An 18,351-nucleotide genomic window follows, 5' to 3' on the forward strand; every position below is an offset into this window, starting at 1 on the left:
TAAAATATTTTTAAAAAAAAAAATCGCTGAAAGCTATGCGGCCCAAAATAATAGGGGGTACATTTTTTAATTAACACCGGCTCACAATTCCACATTTCAGATATGACGCCCACGACAAAGTGGATGATTTGTATTTTACCGAATTAATGATTTTTTTACGAGTTTCCTTTATTTCATTATGTAATTTCATAGCAAGTTATTGACTTCAAACTAACAATGCATGTATTTCCAGCGCATATGTTCTCCATCGTTTAATTGTCAACATTTATAAGACACTCCTTTACAAATGGAATATGTCGGAATCAACAAAATAATAATTATTTCTGAATTTAGATACAAAAAGCAATCGTTGATATTCCGACCTGACTGTACTTTCTAGTTATTTCCTATCGACGAGTAAATGTAAAGAAAAAAAAATTAATAAAAACGCAAACGAAAATAGAATAAATTTAAGTTATCGTTAGATCTTCACTTTTTACCATGTGTTGATGTCGAGGTTTACAATGATCCCCTACTTGATATGATAACAACATTGATTCAGGTTGTTTATCCCCACGGCAAAATGTGACACAAGGGCGAGAAAATGCTATTTGAAAAGCCAGCCTATAAAAGCCAGCCTATAAAAAATATGCCTGGACAGCTACATCGATATTTCCCAGCAGATACGCCTCAGGCGATTAGCAGAAAATTAACCGCATTTTGCCCTCAATCGGCGCAATGTCCTTATTGCAAACGTGATGGAGCAATATAATTCCAGACATCCAGCAGGGAATTTTGGTTTTCGCTGTAGCAGTGATAAACATTGCTCTCTATTTAAGAATTAAGAGAGTAAAATATATAGGTTTCGTTTTAATTATTTTTATGATACTATGAGCGCCCCTTCCTTAGAGCCGGGGCCCCGGGGAATGTTAGAACGTGATTTACCAGAAAACGAAAGAATGAGAATCGAAGGAACTGATTAATAAAAAGAACAAGAAGTGACCAGAAGTTAATATATTGGGTAGTTAGAGCTGTGTGTGACATTCGTTTTTTTTTATTGCGACACGAGAGTTTGTGACAATTTGCAACAGTTTCCTGCTTTCCTGGCTGTACTAACATGCAGAAATTTAAATGAAATGTGTGTAACAGGGCGCGGAAATGCATATGTAAATGCATACAAAATGCGAAATGACGTTACGGTAAGAAAAAGGAAAAAGAAAGACTGTAAAAAAGAGAGGAAGTTAGAGGGGATGATCACGTTAGAGAAGTGGGTAACGTCACGACCGTAACGAGAAGTCACGCGTGGAGTGAGAATGAGAAATAAACGTGTTTTTTTTTCTTTTTACAAAAAAATAGAGTCGAGTTGTTACTTATTCTATGTTCTTTGCGAGGTACTCTGTATTCACTGCATTGGGTATACGTGTGTAAAAGTGGGGGATGTTACATGTGAACAGACATCTTGCTACTCAACTTCCTACAGTCCCCTGATAAAAAATGATCCCAAATAGTAGCCCCTTACGTCAAAGTGACAATACGCCTTGTTTGGAGTGAAAAAGAGTAAAAAAATATTCTGGCAGAGAACAATCCTTATAAGTTTGTTTGGTTACACAACGGGAAATCAGAGTATATGGCATAATAATTTCTGCCGGCTCTTTTTTATGATTTCAACTTTATGGGTATACAGAGAAGACAAAATTACGTCAACAAAACTGATCTGACTGAAGAAACAACTGTTCGTATGGCAACCGAGCTAGGGATAATAGAGCCATAGGCTCTGAAACTGACTGGGACAGATGTGACTACCGGAAAAGGTTATACTTGTTCAATTTGATATAGAGGTGTACTACCTATCAATTACGCCATCAGCATCGGATAAAACTATACTAATGGCTAAAGAGAACACCGATATTACTAAATTGGATATATATATTGTGAAACTAGCTAGGAGGAACTTAATGATTTGCGATTAGAAATTATGCACCCGTAATGACATAAGTATGAATTTTAATATTACTATGGGATCCTCAGATTTGGCCTTTTACGGATCTGTGAGTATAAATTATCAGATTGTCAAGAAAGTTCTTGCGGTTTATAACTTTTAAATGCAGATAAACATATGTCAGCTCAAAAAAAATTTATTGATCGAAATAAGCACCATCAGAGTCAACACATTTATGCCAACGCAAAACAAGCGTATTTATGCCAGTAACATAAAAATTTGTGTTCTGGCGACGATGAAGGAGTTTTTGATATCGTTCAATGTTTTGAAGTATATCTCATGCAGAAAGTTGAGATGCTTGAAAAAGTGGTAGTCGGAAAGTAAGAAGTCTGGAGAGTACGGTGGATGAGGCAGAGAATGATTTACGATGAGAAATTATGGACTCGAAATGATATGAGTGTGAACTTTGATATTACTATGGTCTGTAGATCCGGCTAGTAACGAACTTAGTGGATATATATATATATATATATATATATATATATATATATATATATATATATATATATATATATATATATTATACTGTTGGTAGAATTTTTCAGTAACTCATAACAACAACACAATATGTCATTCCTAAGAGTGCTCAATGCATGAAACAGAGCAATATATTGATTGTTGGAGAGCTATTGGCTACACATTAGCAAACGTGTTTCAATAACCCCCTAGCAGGGAAAATCACCTCATCAGGCCAAAACCCATCCACGAAACTTTCAATAAAGACCATCCCTTTATATTAAAGTCAACTTTACAGGGTTGAACCATTCTAAAAAGAAAGAGGGGTACTAACAACCTATATCAAAACAAACATAACCTATTCACAAAATAATGTTAGGTTTTTCAAGGTATAATTCTGAAGCAGATTTATTATAAGTTTGTATTAAATTTTCTAGCTCCAACCATTATAATTATAATTGTTTTTCGTTTGTTTTGTTAATACGGATTTTTAGAACTATTACTCCAATATCAGAGCAATTCATAAATTATACTAAGGTTTTTTCCCACTTAAAATCGAGATATAAATATATACATATATTACTAAACTATAAATTTAGCGCTATTTCTCTATATAATACAAAAAGTACCGACATATATACAAACAAACGTGAAAATTTATATATATATATACAAATTACTCTTATAATATGGTTAAGTATATTAGTAACTAAGTCTAATTATATTATTCACGGTAAAAATTTCACTAAAAATTATTTTTATAAAATTTAATAGATTCTTCGTTAAAAATTTAGCGTTTAAAATAGATTTGGCGTTTAAAATAAATAAGTAAGTAAATAAGATTTAGCGTTTAAAATCCTGAAATAAATAATAAAGCATATTACAATATATAAGTCGATCGTATGATTAATTCGTTAATATTCTTATAATTTTTTCAGTGAATGTATTTGGAAATGTTTACAGGAAATTGTTGTTTCCTGTTTAATGTTCAATAGTTTCTCCCGGTCTTTAAAATTCGTTATTTCTAATTTTTCATGAAGGCATAAAAAGCACGGTGCATGTAATGAATTACATACTTTCGATCTTCTTATGATCCGCCATTCTAACTTTGGAGTTTTATTCTCCTTTATTAATTTCCAATATTGAAGTGATAATGATGTGTCTTTTTCGTATTTTTGATTAGTAAAAGAACTTTTATGCCCATAGAATCTTTCTTTAAAAGTTGCCTGCGTACTACCTATATAAAATTTTATATCAGTAGGATTTTCCTCAGGGAATATTTTAGCTTGGTAAACTACTGATTTCGTTAAACATTTATTATTCATGTGACAAGTACTAAGAATTTTGCAGTTACATTTTTCAGTATTTTTATAATTATTATCTTTATCATTATGATTTATTTCCCCAGTATTTTTACTATTATTGCTTTTTAGTATCCTATTATTATGCTTTTTAATAATTCTTTCAAGATTTTCACAACAACTATAACTCAATTTTACAGTATTTCTATTGAAAATACTATTTAATATACTACCTGGGGGAAGTGCCTATCTAGCAATTGCAAAAATTTCCTACCCAGTCCAGTTTTAAGAGCACTATTAAAGGGAGGTAAAAACCAAATTATTTTCCTGTTTCTTGTTCTACGATGATGATGATGATGATGATTATTATTATTATTATTATTATTATTATTATTATCATCATCATTATCATTATTATTACTATAGTTGCGTTCATCATTACTATTCTTTTCAAATGTAATGTCTGCGTTTTTGAAACCACTATTTCTTAATGCTACATTGTATCTTTCTTTATAGCTATTAAAAACTTCTTCACTAGATGAATTATTGTTAATTCTCCTTTCTATCGAGGCTGGGATATGATTAATGATGGAAGGTGGGTGATTAGACTTTGGATTAATATATATAGGACTTGTGTTTTCTTTCAAATATGGTTTATAATTGTTTTTTTCAAGTCAAAACTTACATCCAAAAAATCTACCTGTTTTAAATTACTATTTATTTCTACTTTGAGACCAAATTCCTTCATTTTTTTGTATATAATCTTTCTAATTTTATCGCATTTTATACGGGTGGCGTTTTTTATGAACATTATACCGTCATCTCTATAGAGTCCTATTGTTCCTTCTTCAATATCATTATTATTGGTTAGACTGTGTAAAATGTACAAGCCTACAAGGTCCGTGAGTTTCGCTGAATCCAGTGATCCCATTGATACCCCGAAATAATTACAACCAGCGTTTTTTGTCCATTGCTGGTCTTTATTGACCAAAATCGTGGTTCGGCATTTTTTTATGATGTCAATTTCTTCGTTAGAAATACCAGGGTATTTCTTAGAAAATGTCATTACTTTTTCAAATAAATCAAAAGTAATTGATTGGTAGTATTCACAGATATCGAATTGTATGAAGGCGCCCCTTTCCTTATTTTTAATATTTACAAACCAACTTATTGAGTCGGAGGTATTTATCCAAAGGTTTAAATTAAAATGTTATTTAATTATTAAATTTGTTTTTTCTAATATTTTTTTGCTAATTTTTCCAATTTCAGGACGCATCGGATTTATCAGTCTGGTAGTTGGTTTAGTACTAAAATTTGGTTTATGGTCCTGTGAGACTAACCGTAGCCCTCGGCGCAAGAGGGTCCGTGTGTGCCTGGCGTGTGGGGTGGTGGCTGATCCTGTGGTCGGGGCAGCGGAAGAAAGAGTTTCAAGATGGCGCCTGCCTGCTTTTATTAGAGACGGAATCTCGCAGGATCGTGCGAGATCTCGCGGGGATGCAAATTAGCTAGGCCATCTTGAGGAATAAAAATCGGTCCATTGGAGGTGCGAGGCAGTCGGGTTCTGACGTTCGTGGCGATTAGTACAGTGACCGTTGGGTTCCGTTTCTATTCGTGCAGTCAGCTGAGCTTTGTTAGTTACCTTCGCGCCGTGGCTGTCATTGTTTGTTGGTTTGCTGTGTGTTGCTGTGGTTCTTCAGTGAAATGCTTCGTCGCCCACGACGAGACCCCCCGTCTCCTACACAAGATACTCTTACAAGCTATTTCGGCCCCCCCACTCTGAACTTGGTTTTCTTTTCTTCAATGGCGGATAGGTTCGATCTAAAGTTGATCCCGGAATTCGACGGATCCGACCCGGTACTCAGCTGGGTTGAGAAGGTCGAGTTACATTGTCAGTTGTCCGGCGTGAAAAATGTCGAGCGCGTGATTCCTCTGCGGCTGACCGGCGGGGCCTTCGCTGTATATCAGCAACTCAGCGCTGAGGAGAAGTGTGACTACTCGAGTATCAAGGCGGCGTTTTACAGGGCGTTCGCCACTGACCCCGCCACTGCATGGGAGCAGTTTGAGACGAGGTCTATACGCTTGGGCGAAACTGTGGACGTGTATCTCGCCGAACTTAAGAAGCTGACGGTGTTGTTCAGCGGTCTTCCCGAGAGGGCCCTAGCCTACAAATTCCTGTCAGGACTCCCCGCTGGAGCAAAGCAGCTCCTGCGAGCAACCTCTACCATGTCCTCACTACCGCTGAGTGACCTAGTGGACAGAGCCAGGACAATAATGAAGGATGACTCGACGGTGCAGGAACCGGTAGTCGCCGTCGCACAGGCCCCACCAAGTGGCGAAGGACCGTCTCAGGGACCCAGCCCGCAAGGTGATGTCATCTGCTACAGATGCAACGGGCGGGGCCACATGGCAAGAAATTGTAGAAGGCGGTCGACGGCTGTTCGCTGCTACCGCTGTAACAAGACTGGGCACATGGCCCGAGACTGTGCGGGAAACGGGGACGGGGACAAGGTGCCAGTGCCGACCTCTTCCCCGAACAGAAAATAAACAAGGCGCTCCCTGTCATTCAGGTCCGAGTTAATGACACGTTATGTTCAGCCCTCCTTGATTCCGGTTGCTCCCGCACCATAGTGTGTGCGGACTTCTGTCGGGCGTGGAAAAAGAAGAACGTCAGGATAACTACCATTACTGGAAAAATACGAATGTGTTGCGGCGTGGGTGTGGTACACATTCGCACAAGAACTGGGAACTCGGCCAGCGTCGAAGCGCTGGTGACACACGAAAAGCCGCTGAGTTTCGACCTGTTGCTAGGCTACGATGCCATCAAAGCCCTGGGCGGCGTGCGCATAACGCGCGCTGGCGTTGTAGAGTTTCAGGATAGGCCCCCGGTGTGCGCAGCACTAAGAGTCGACCAGCCGGACTTCAGTGCGGAATTCGACGACCAACAGAAGGCGTGGACCGCCACTTGGAGGTGGTCAGAAGACAAGGAACCGGCCAAACTACAAAACAAAGTGGCAGAGTACCGTATGCCCGACCAGATAAGGCCTGCATACGAAAGCGAGCTCCGTGAATGGATTAAGAACGGTTGGCTGATTCCATACCCCTATGACAAACTTGGACCCCCCAAGGGCCTGATACCGCTGATGGCAGTTGCCCAACCTAATAAGTCAAAGGTGAGGCCGGTAATGGACTACCGTGAGTTGAATGCGCACGTTGATGCGTTCACAGCGGACGCCGACGTCTGTGCCAGCAAGCTGCGAGAGTGGCGCCGGCAGGGGTCCAATGTGTCCCTACTGGACTTGAGAAAAGCATACTTGCAGGTCCGGATCGGCGAGGCAATGTGGCCTTTCCAGACAGTGATGTTTTCCGGGAAGAGATACTGTCTTACGCGACACGGATTTGGGCTAAACGTAGCACCCCAGATAATGAAGGCTATCGTCAATGCCGTGTTGTCACAAGAAGAATGGATCAGAAAGGGAACATCGGCGTATATTGACGGTATATACGTGAACGAAGATATCGTGTCCTCTTCGCGCGTAAGATCCAAACTTGCCGAGTTTGGTCTAAACTGCAAGGACTCTGAGCGGCTTGAGGATGGTGCCCGCGTATTGGGCTTGAGCGTTCAAGAGGAGCGGGGGATCCTGAAGTGGAGGCGTGGAACCGCAGTTCCCGACGTACCCGACGTTTACACAAGACGTGCCGTGTTCTCCCTGTGCGGGAAACTTGTGGGGCACCTTCCAGTATGCGGATGGGTTCGTGCAGCGACAGGCGTCATAAAAAGGAGGGCAAATGCGGTCACCAAAGGCTGGGACGATGAGATAACCGACGAACTATTGGTTCGAATGTTAAAGGAGACCGTCGCTAGTGTGAAAAAGAATGACCCCGCCACAGGGGACTGGTGCATGCAGGGAGACGAACTGAGCGTGTGGGTGGACGCAAGTTCTCTAGCGATCGGTGTAGTTTTGGAGAAAGATGGGACCGTAGTTGAGGATGCCTGCTGGCTGCGACCGGCGAATGATGCTGCCCATATCAACCTGGCAGAACTCGACGCTGTAATAAAGGGCATTAACCTGGCACTTCAATGGGAAGTGAAGAAACTGCGTGTGCACACTGACTCACTTTGCGTACACCACTGGGTGTCGGACACACTCACGAGCAAGGCCAGGGCACGCACCAAGGCAGCCAGCGAAATGCTGATAAGACGGAGGCTCGAGACTGTGAAAAAACTGGTGACGGAGTACAACCTGTCCGTAGAAGTAGTGCTCGTCACCTCGGACTACAACCTCGCCGACAAGCTCACTCGGGTACCACGGAGATGGTATGAGGCTATGAAGAAAGAAGCTAAGCCATTGCCTCTGTGTGCTGCCTCCGTCGAGGAGGACGAAATCAGGAAGATACATCACGACAGTGGGCACCCCGGAGTACAACGGACCTACTACTTTGTGAAGTTGGCTAGACCATCAATACCAAAAAGCGCAGTAAGAGCAGTGGTCAGGGAGTGCCAAACGTGCCAGTCCATCGACCCCGCCCCAGCCAGATGGCGGAAAGGACAGCTGGGAGTGGACGCGACTTGGAGTCGGTTGGGTATGGATATAACCCACTATGGCAGCCAACACTTCCTCACGCTGATAGACTGCGGGCCAACGAGGTTCGCGATTTGGCGCCAATTAGCGAGGCAGGATTCCACCAGTGTCATCCATGAATTGGAATCCATATTCTATGAAAGGGGGCCGCCGTAGGAGATCCTCACGGATAACGACACGGCGTTCTGCAGCAGGGAATTTAGGCATTTTATGGACAACTGGGGGATCCGCCTTCGACACCGATGCGCGTATGTGCCGAGCGGCAACGGCATAGCGGAGCGATGCCACCGAACCGTGAAGAAGATCGCGGCCAGGAAGAAGTGTACGATCGTGGAGGCGGTTTACAGATACAACACAACGCCTAAGGACACCGTGACTGGCGGCAGTGCGCCCGCTGATGCGATTCATCACTACCACGTGCGCGTCAAGGACGTTGAAGTGTGTCTACCCGACCAACGAGAACCCCAGGGGACGTACCAAGTGGGAGACACCGTCTGGGTGAAGCCACCCGGTGGCCGGTGCACCAGCAGCTTTTGGAGGGGGCGGGTCACCGGCGTCATCAGTGAACAGGCCATACTAGTCGATGATACTCCGCGCCACGTAAGGGATGTCCGGCCCGCTCTAAGCGCTGAACAATCGGCAAGCAGTGGAAGTAGCGAGTCATCCGACGATGAGCGATGGATCCAACCTGTGCCCCACGAACCTGGTGACTCAACTGCAAGCAGTGGAAGGAGCGAGTCATCCGACGATGAGCGATGGATCCAACCCGTGCCCCACGAACCTGGTGACTCAACTGCAAGCAGTGGAAGGAGCGAGTCATCCGACGATGAGCGATGGATCCAACCTGTGCCCCATGGACCTGATGACTCAACTGCGAGCTCTAATGCTGATGCTGATGCTTCCGATGCCGCTTCTGAGAGCTCCGATGAGGAAGTCCCGGCAATACCCCTCCGCAGGAGTGCTCGAATCAAACGGCCACGTCCGCCGTGTCACGTATGTGATCTGGAGACCAGGGGGGAGTGTGAAACTAACCGTAGCCCTCGGCGCAAGAGGGTCCGTGTGTGCCTGGCGTGTGGGGTGGTGGCTGATCCTGTGGTCGGGGCAGCGGAAGAAAGAGTTTCAAGATGGCGCCTGCCTGCTTTTATTAGAGACGGAATCTCGCAGGATCGCGCGAGATCTCGCGGGGATGCAAATTAGCTAGGCCATCTTAAGGAATAAAAATCGGTCCATTAGAGGTGCGAGGCAGTCGGGTTCTGACGTTCGTGGCGATTAGTACAGTGACCGTTGGGTTCCGTTTCTATTCGTGCAGTCAGCTGAGCTTTGTTAGTTACCTTCGCGCCGTGGCTGTCATTGTTTGTTGGTTTGCTGTGTGTTGCTGTGGTTCTTCAGTGAAACGCTTCGTCGCCCACGACGAGACCCCCCGTCTCCTACACAAGATACTCTTACAGGTCCTTTAGAAGGATATAAGCCTAGTTGCGTGTAATTTTACCTACTCTATCACTTATTTTTAACGTATCCGTTATTTCCTTACTGTTGTTGTTTATTAATGTGATAATATCCTCATTGCTAATTTTATTGTAGTCCTTAGTAAAAGTTCTTTTACTAATCTAAAATACGAAAAAGACACATCATTATCACTTCAATATTGGAAATTAATAAAGGAGAATAAAACTCCAAAGTTAGAATGGCGGATCATAAAAAGATCGAAAGTATGTAATTCATTACATGCACCGTGCTTTTTATGCCTTCATGAAAAATTAGAAATAACGAATTTTAAAGACCGGGAGAAACTATTGAACATTAAACAGGAAACAGCAATTTCCTGTAAACATTTCCAAATACATTCACTGAAAAAATTATAAGAATATTAACGAATTAATCATACGATCGACTTATATATTGTAATATGCTTTATTATTTATTTCAGGATTTTAAACGCTAAATCTTATTTACTTACTTATTTATTTTAAACGCCAAATCTATTTTAAACGCTAAATTTTTAACGAAGAATCTATTAAATTTTATAAAAATAATTTTTAGTGAAATTTTTACCGTGAATAATATAATTAGACTTAGTTACTAATATACTTAACCATATTATAAGAGTAATTTGTATATATATATAAATTTTCACGTTTGTTTGTATATATGTCGGTACTTTTTGTATTATATAGAGAAATAGCGCTAAATTTATAGTTTAGTAATATATGTATATATTTATATCTCGATTTTAAGTGGGAAAAAAACCTTAGTTAAATTTATTGATTGCTCTGATATTGGAGTAATAGTTCTAAAAATCCGTATTAACAAAACAAACGAAAAACAATTATAATTATAATGGTTGGAGCTAGAAAATTTAATACAAACTTATAATAAATCTGCTTCAGAATTATACCTTGAAAAACCTAACATTATTTTGTGAATAGGTTATGTTTGTTTTGATATAGGTTGTTAGTACCCCTCTTTCTTTTTAGAATGGTTCAACCCTGTAAAGTTGACTTTAATATAAAGATTATTATTATTGAAAGTTTCGTGGATGGTTTTTGGCCTGATGAGGTGATTTTCCCTGCTAGGGGGTCATTGAAACACGTTTGCTAATGTGTAGCCAATAGCTCTCCAACAATCAATCAATCAATATATATATATATATATATATATATATATATATATATATATATATATATATATATATAGTCATCCACATACAGTACTGTTTCGCTGTTTCACAGCTCATCAGTGCGGCTAGACAGGCAACTACCTCAAGCCAGGATTGAAACCCGACCGTTTGTACGGCAGTCAAGGCTCCTAACCAGTACGCTATTGACGGCTGCTTGAACGAGTAGTGAGTTTAACGATGTTTTGATATCGTCTGAAATACCTCCGCTCGATTTGTTTACACAAAGAGCGTCGCTTTTATGCTAATGGTAATTCGTGTTTCACTTATATTAATTTTATGTGAGTAAATTAAGTAGTTATATATATATATATATATATATATATATATATATATATATATATATATATATATATATATTTGTGAGTATATATATATTTGTGAGTAAATTAAGTAGTTATATATATATATATATATAACTACTTAATTTACTCACATAAAATTACTATACGAAAGTATAGATTTATGCGTAAGCTTAAGTATTTACTTCAAAAGTGCTCAATACGTAGGTAGAACTAGTTAGTAAGTTATAAAATGTATATGGCGATTAAGCTACACTGAATATTCCGCGTTTCATCCACTTTAGGATTCTTCAGGCTTATGCATAACGCGGAATATTCAGTATAGCTTAATCGCCATATACATTTTATAACTTACTATATATATATATATATATATATATATATATATATATAAAGTGAAATTGAAAAAACGCCACCATGTTAGAAATATACGTTTGAATATGATTTTAATTTGTCTAGATCTTGTACATCTGTCCAAACTTGTTTTCCACACGCACGCACGTATATACACAACTACGTATATACACCCCAGGCACGCACGCAAGCACACATACGCATTAACCACACATACGTACACACATACGAGCGTGAGGTCACTTCCTTTTTTTCTCCAAACGCATGCGCAGAAAACCAAGGTCCCACGCGCAGCCCCTTTTTCTTCCTTTTTCATCGGGTGGTTTTTGAGCTGACCAGTGGCACCAGATTTCGCCTCCCGACTACCAGTGGCCACTCCTCGTCAAAACATGTGCGCGGACGGTTAGCGACCTGCATACGTTCGCCCTTTCTTTCTCCCCCGTTTTCATAAAGCAGCAGTCGCTTTATGTGTGCCTTTTCATTTCCTCCTCACGTTTGGATTTTTCATCTTTTGAAATGAACATTAGCTTTTTATTTTTCTACGAAAAATAAACGTGTTCAAATTTATTCAGCGTTTTCATTCCTTCATTTTCTGTTTGTTTCATTGTATATTTTTGCAGCGGTTTGGTGTATTATTATATACTAACCCGTTACAAATTTGGTGACCCCCGAACTTTAAAATGAAATGAACGTTTTTGAAGGAACCACGTGTTGAACTCTAACACAAATATTTACAAAACACACGGAAAATAACCGGACAACCACGTGGAAGAATAACGTCAAACCGCGAACAAAAGACGAGTAAAATAATAATAATGTCACTACAACCCACGGAAACCCAGCATGAAACAATGACATTGAACATTCCACCCTTCAACCCGGCGAACACAAAAATATGGTTCGTCCAAATACAAGCTTTATTTGACGCCAAACGAATTACCTCACAACGAGCGCGTTATTGCTATCTCGTCGAGAAACTGCCTTTGGAGATAGTGGAAGAGGTTATAGATGTACTTGACAATGTGCCTGAAGAAAACCCATACGACACACTCAAGCAAGCCATTCTACAGCGAACCGGCGTTTCTAATGAAGCCATGCTGCGAAACCTGTTCACACAAGTTGAATTGGGAGACCGCACACCGTCGCAGTTACTACGACACATGAAATCCTTGTTAGGAGAAAATAAAATGTCTGACAGCATTATGCGTAGCTTGTGGATGAATAAGCTACCCGCGACAGCAAAACAAATCCTCGCGCCAATGTCTGAAGAGACGACGTTAGAAAAACTCGCCGACATAGCTGACCGGATACTCGAAAGTTCCCGAAGCCGACAAGTGTACGCACAACAACAGCAACCAGTGCAAACCCGAGACGAGGAGCTAGCGGAATTAAAGTCCACAGTGGAAAAGCTGTCACAACAATTAGCCGACGTTCTCCAAGTATGTCGACGTTACCCCAGTAACTACAACAACACGCGACAAAGGACCAGGCGAAGAAGCTCCAGCAGCAGGCGACACGGTTCACGTGATAGACAAAACATATGCTTCTATCACAGAAAATTCGGCGCGGACGCTCGAGGATGCACTACACCCTGTGCGTTCAAAAAAACAGCACAGGGAAACGAATTTTCCAGCCAGTAACGACGACAACTGTAGCTGGAATACACAAAAAAGGTCGTCTGTTTTATATCCGTGACAAAATTCACGGATATAACTTCTTAATAGACACCGGAGCTGAAATCAGCGTCATACCGACACCGCATGGCCATCCAACGGGGACACATTTTCTCACTCTGCAAGCTGCTAACGGGACTAAAATACCCACTTTTGGAGAGAAAATGTTAAACTTAAACCTGGGAATGCGAAGGAATTTTGTTTGGAATTTCACCATAGCCAGCGTGACCACTCCAATATTAGGGGCAGACTTTTTAGCCCATTTTAACCTGTCTGTCGACATGACAAACCATTCGTTAACAGACAACGAAACGAAGATTTCGGTGAGAGGAACCACTTCAAAATTTTTAACCACCGGAATCAGCGCTGCCTTACCCGAAGATGCACACGTCCGCCAGCTACTCCAAAAATATCCTCAACTCTCCCAGCCGTTTAAAAATACGGACCCTATCAAGCATAGCGCTAAGCACTACATCAAAACCACAGGACCGCCCGTCTATTCAACCCCCAGACGCTTGAAACCGGATAGATACAAATTGGCAAAATCCGAGTTTCAAGACCTACTCCAGATGGGAATAATACGGCCCTCGAAAAGTGCTTGGTCGTCACCACTCCACATGGTACAGAAAACTGATAACACCACATGGCGCCCGTGCGGAGATTTCAGGCGTTTAAACGCAAAAACAATCCCAGATAGATACCCTATCCCCCACATCCATGACTTCGCCAACGGACTTCAAGGCGCCACAATTTTTTCAAAGCTGGACCTCGTAAAAGCCTATTTTCAAATTCCAGTCGCAGAAGAAGATATACATAAAACTGCACTAACAACACCATTCGGCCTTTACGAGTTCCTTAGGATGCCTTTCGGGCTTAGAAACGCCTGCCAAACTTTTCAACGTTTGATTGACGAAGTTTTCAGAGGTCTGCCTTTCATATTCGCTTATGTGGACGATGTTTTGATTGCCAGCAGAAACCTCGACGAACACAGACAACACCTTGAGCAAACCTTTAAAAGACTATCACATTTCGGCCTGAAAATAAACACCGATAAATGTGTTTTCGGCCAACAAGAAGTTAAATTTCTCGGACACTTGATTGACAAGGATGGAATTTCACCTCTACCCGAAAAAGTAAGCGCTATTTCTGATTTTCCTGTACCGACATCTGTCAGACAGGTACGCCGTTTTGTAGGCATAATCAATTATTACCGACGTTTTTTGCCTAACTGCTCTACGTTACTCGCGCCTTTAACGGACATGTTAAAAAATCGGACAAAAAACCAACAGTTAGTTTTGGAGGGACCTGCACTCCAGGCCTTTGAAAAATCGAAAACTGCTTTGGAAAACTTCACCAAACTAACTTACGTCCAAGAGAGCGATACAACGAAACTCACACTAACAACGGATGCATCTGAAATAGCAGTAGGTGCAGTCATTCACCAGATTTTCGACAACAAAATGACCCCTATTTCATTCTTCTCGGCAAAGCTAAACAAGGCGCAGAGTAAATACAGCACTTTTTCGAGAGAGCTACTCGCGATTTACCTTGCAATAAAACATTTTAAACATCTGCTCGAGGGTAGAAATTTTTCCATCTATACGGATCACAAACCCTTAACATTTGCTCTACACACACAGGTCGACAAATACGGCCCTCGAGAAATTCGACATCTCGATTTTATTGCCCAATATTCTACCGATATACGGTACATAAAAGGACACGAGAACATTGTAGCTGACGCTTTATCTCGCGCAACGATTGCTTCTTTAAATTCCGCTCCACTAAGTATGGAATTAATAGCACAAGAGCAATCAGCCGATACCACGCTTCCAGCTATAATGGAAAAGACTTCACTGAAGCTGGAAGAAATGCCGACACCATTCGGAACAACAAACTCCTACTGCGATGTATCGCAAAAACAACCTCGCCCGTATATTTCACCGAGCCTCAGACGACAAGTTTTTAATCACTTTCACAATTTGTCCCACCCAGGAAAACGCGCCACTGTGAAATTAATAGCGGAACGTTTTGTTTGGCCAAATATGAATACGGACATCCGTAGTTGGACCAAAACTTGCGTTCCGTGCCAAAAAAACAAAATACACAGGCACACCAAATCCCCTGCAGGAACTTTCAGTGTACCTGATGCCAGGTTCACCCATGTGCATATTGACTTAGTTGGACCCTTGCCCACTTCAAAAGGGCACACCCATATCCTTACTATAGTCGATAGATTTAGTAGATGGCCGACAGCAATAGCAGTCAGAGACACATCAGCCTCAACGATAGCCAGAGTATTCCTACAGGATTGGATAGCTATTTTCGGAGTACCCTCCGTAGTCACAACAGACAGGGGCGCACAGTTCCAATCAACTCTTTTCGCGGAATTTAATAATTTGTTGGGAACCAGACACATAAAGACTACTGCGTACCATCCATGCGCAAATGGCATGGTCGAGCGCTTCCACAGACAATTGAAAGCGTCTTTAGCGATGAATGAAAACAGCGCGGACTGGGCAGACAATTTGCCGCTCATACTTTTAGCAATTCGCAACACTGTGAAGGAAGATTTGCAGAGCACGCCCGCAGAATTAGTTTTCGGATCAGCTTTAATTTTACCCGGACAATTCTGCGAAAACAATGCGAATATTGCCCCAACGACAACCTTCGTGACCGAATTAAAACGTAAAATGTCACAATTAAAATTCACTCCCACCAAAAAGACAGACACGAACATTTTCGTTCCAAGGGATGTTCACACCTGTAAATACGTGTTTATCAGGAACGACGCGGTCAAAAAACCACTCTGTCCAAATTATTCTGGACCCTATCTAGTTCTCGACAGAAGTGAAAAATATTTCACTATTTTAAAAAGAGACAAAAGAGACACTATAGCAATTGACAGAATCAAACCGGCATTTATAGACGAACAATTGCGCTTGTCCCCTAGTCCAATACAAGAAAGTACACACTCACAAACGGACGAAGAGACTACGAGAAACAATACACCAGAAACAACAACAAAAACTGGGCGAAAAGTTCATTGGCCCAAACATTTCAAACAATATATTACTTATTAAAAACACACATAAAAAAATAAATATAAAAAAAAAATACATTTCTATACACATATATATATTTTTTTCTTTCCCCAGGAGGGAGAGTATTGTCCAAACTTGTTTTCCACACGCACGCACGTATATACACAACTACGTATATACACCCCAGGCACGCACGCAAGCACACATACGCATTAACCACACATACGTACACACATACGAGCGTGAGGTCACTTCCTTTTTTTCTCCAAACGCATGCGCAGAAAACCAAGGTCCCACGCGCAGCCCCTTTTTCTTCCTTTTTCATCGGGTGGTTTTTGAGCTGACCAGTGGCACCAGATTTCGCCTCCCGACTACCAGTGGCCACTCCTCGTCAAAACATGTGCGCGGACGGTTAGCGACCTGCATACGTTCGCCCTTTCTTTCTCCCCCGTTTTCATAAAGCAGCAGTCGCTTTATGTGTGCCTTTTCATTTCCTCCTCACGTTTGGATTTTTCATCTTTTGAAATGAACATTAGCTTTTTATTTTTCTACGAAAAATAAACGTGTTCAAATTTATTCAGCGTTTTCATTCCTTCATTTTCTGTTTGTTTCATTGTATATTTTTGCAGCGGTTTGGTGTATTATTATATACTAACCCGTTACATATCTATATAATTATAAAACTCAAATGACCTTGTAATGATGTATGTAACCCACTTTCCGGTTTACGACATCCGGTTGCACATGAACTGCGCACTGAAATATTAACGTTATTATTTCGAAATTATTATTTAAAATGGGAAGAGTGGGGTTTAAAATAACTTAAACGTAATACAGAAATGAACGATGTAAAAAAAAGCAGCCAGTATTAACAATTGTTTATTTGGATAATTTAAACGCGACCCCCCCCCAAAAGAACAATTGGGGCGCTGAAATATTAACGTTATTATTTCGAAATTATTATTAAACATTGGAAGAGTGGGTTTTAAAATAAATTAAACGTAATACAGAAATGAACGATGTAAAAAAAACAGATATATCAACATTTGAATTTAATTATAATAAGTATTACGGTATCTGTTAAGTGCACATTTACCTATAAGTATGGCCAACCACTAATAATTCAGTAACTGTCATGTTTTATTAAAAAATCAATTATAATAAACAGAACGACTCATAGAAATCTATCTATGTTCTTTTTTCATTTTAATATACTTTCATAGAAATATTTCTGTTATGTTAAAAAAAACTATTTTCTTTACGTCACAAGTGTCACGCTCATACATGAATTCCATAGCTAATATAACATACTGACCCAACGGGTCACGGGTAGTCTAGTATTATCATAGAGTCGTGATTTCAAAAGTAAAAAAAGGTGCTATCAGCTAAAATCGGAACCGAAAGCAAAATTGTAGCATTCAAAGCTGGTGACGTTACCACTGTACCAACGTAATACTCATATGAGCTGATTAAATATTAAAAAATAAACTAAGATGAATATACACAATGTATAACAATATTTTCAGGTTTGACTCGTTTTTGACCCCTTAAAAACTATTTTAACCATCTAAAGACCCATAAAAGAACGGTTCGTAAAAAATTTAATCATTTGACGTTCCTAACGCTACTCTGCGACTTTTTGTTTCGGCGGCGATAGAGTTTGAAAATATGGAGACGGACAGGCAAACATGTAGCCTTTTATATATTAGATGGTGCATGATTTTCCACAAGATTTACGCGTAGATTTGACCAGGAAAAATACATTTATTTAAATAACTAGCTCTATAAATTATCGTGGATAAAACAAGAAAAATCAACCTCTAGATATCAAATGATAATACGTATAAACCTTATCCTCAGCCAAACTAAAGATATACATTGTCTCATTTGGAAGTCAAACTGAAAAAAGCGAGGAAACAGGAAATGAGCTTCGTGTTATGATCTTTATATGGCTGACCACGTGGCTAAATCAACGTTTTGTTGTCACGC

The 18,351-nt window shown here is 40.5% G+C and overlaps 1 protein-coding gene across 1 annotated transcript; it reads left to right on the top strand.

The window, feature by feature from the left end:
- Window positions 1–12,496: 12,496 nt before the first annotated feature.
- LOC145247146 (uncharacterized) lies at window positions 12,497–13,285 on the top strand. The gene has a single exon (XM_080108788.1). It carries the CDS (start codon window positions 12,497–12,499, stop codon window positions 13,283–13,285), a length of 789 nt encoding a protein of 262 aa, XP_079964914.1.
- Window positions 13,286–18,351: the final 5,066 nt, after the last annotated feature.

Source organism: Euprymna scolopes, chromosome 25, assembly GCF_053919585.1.
Source record: "Euprymna scolopes isolate OS-2025 chromosome 25, ASM5391958v1, whole genome shotgun sequence".
Classification (NCBI taxonomy): domain Eukaryota; kingdom Metazoa; phylum Mollusca; class Cephalopoda; order Sepiida; family Sepiolidae; genus Euprymna; species Euprymna scolopes.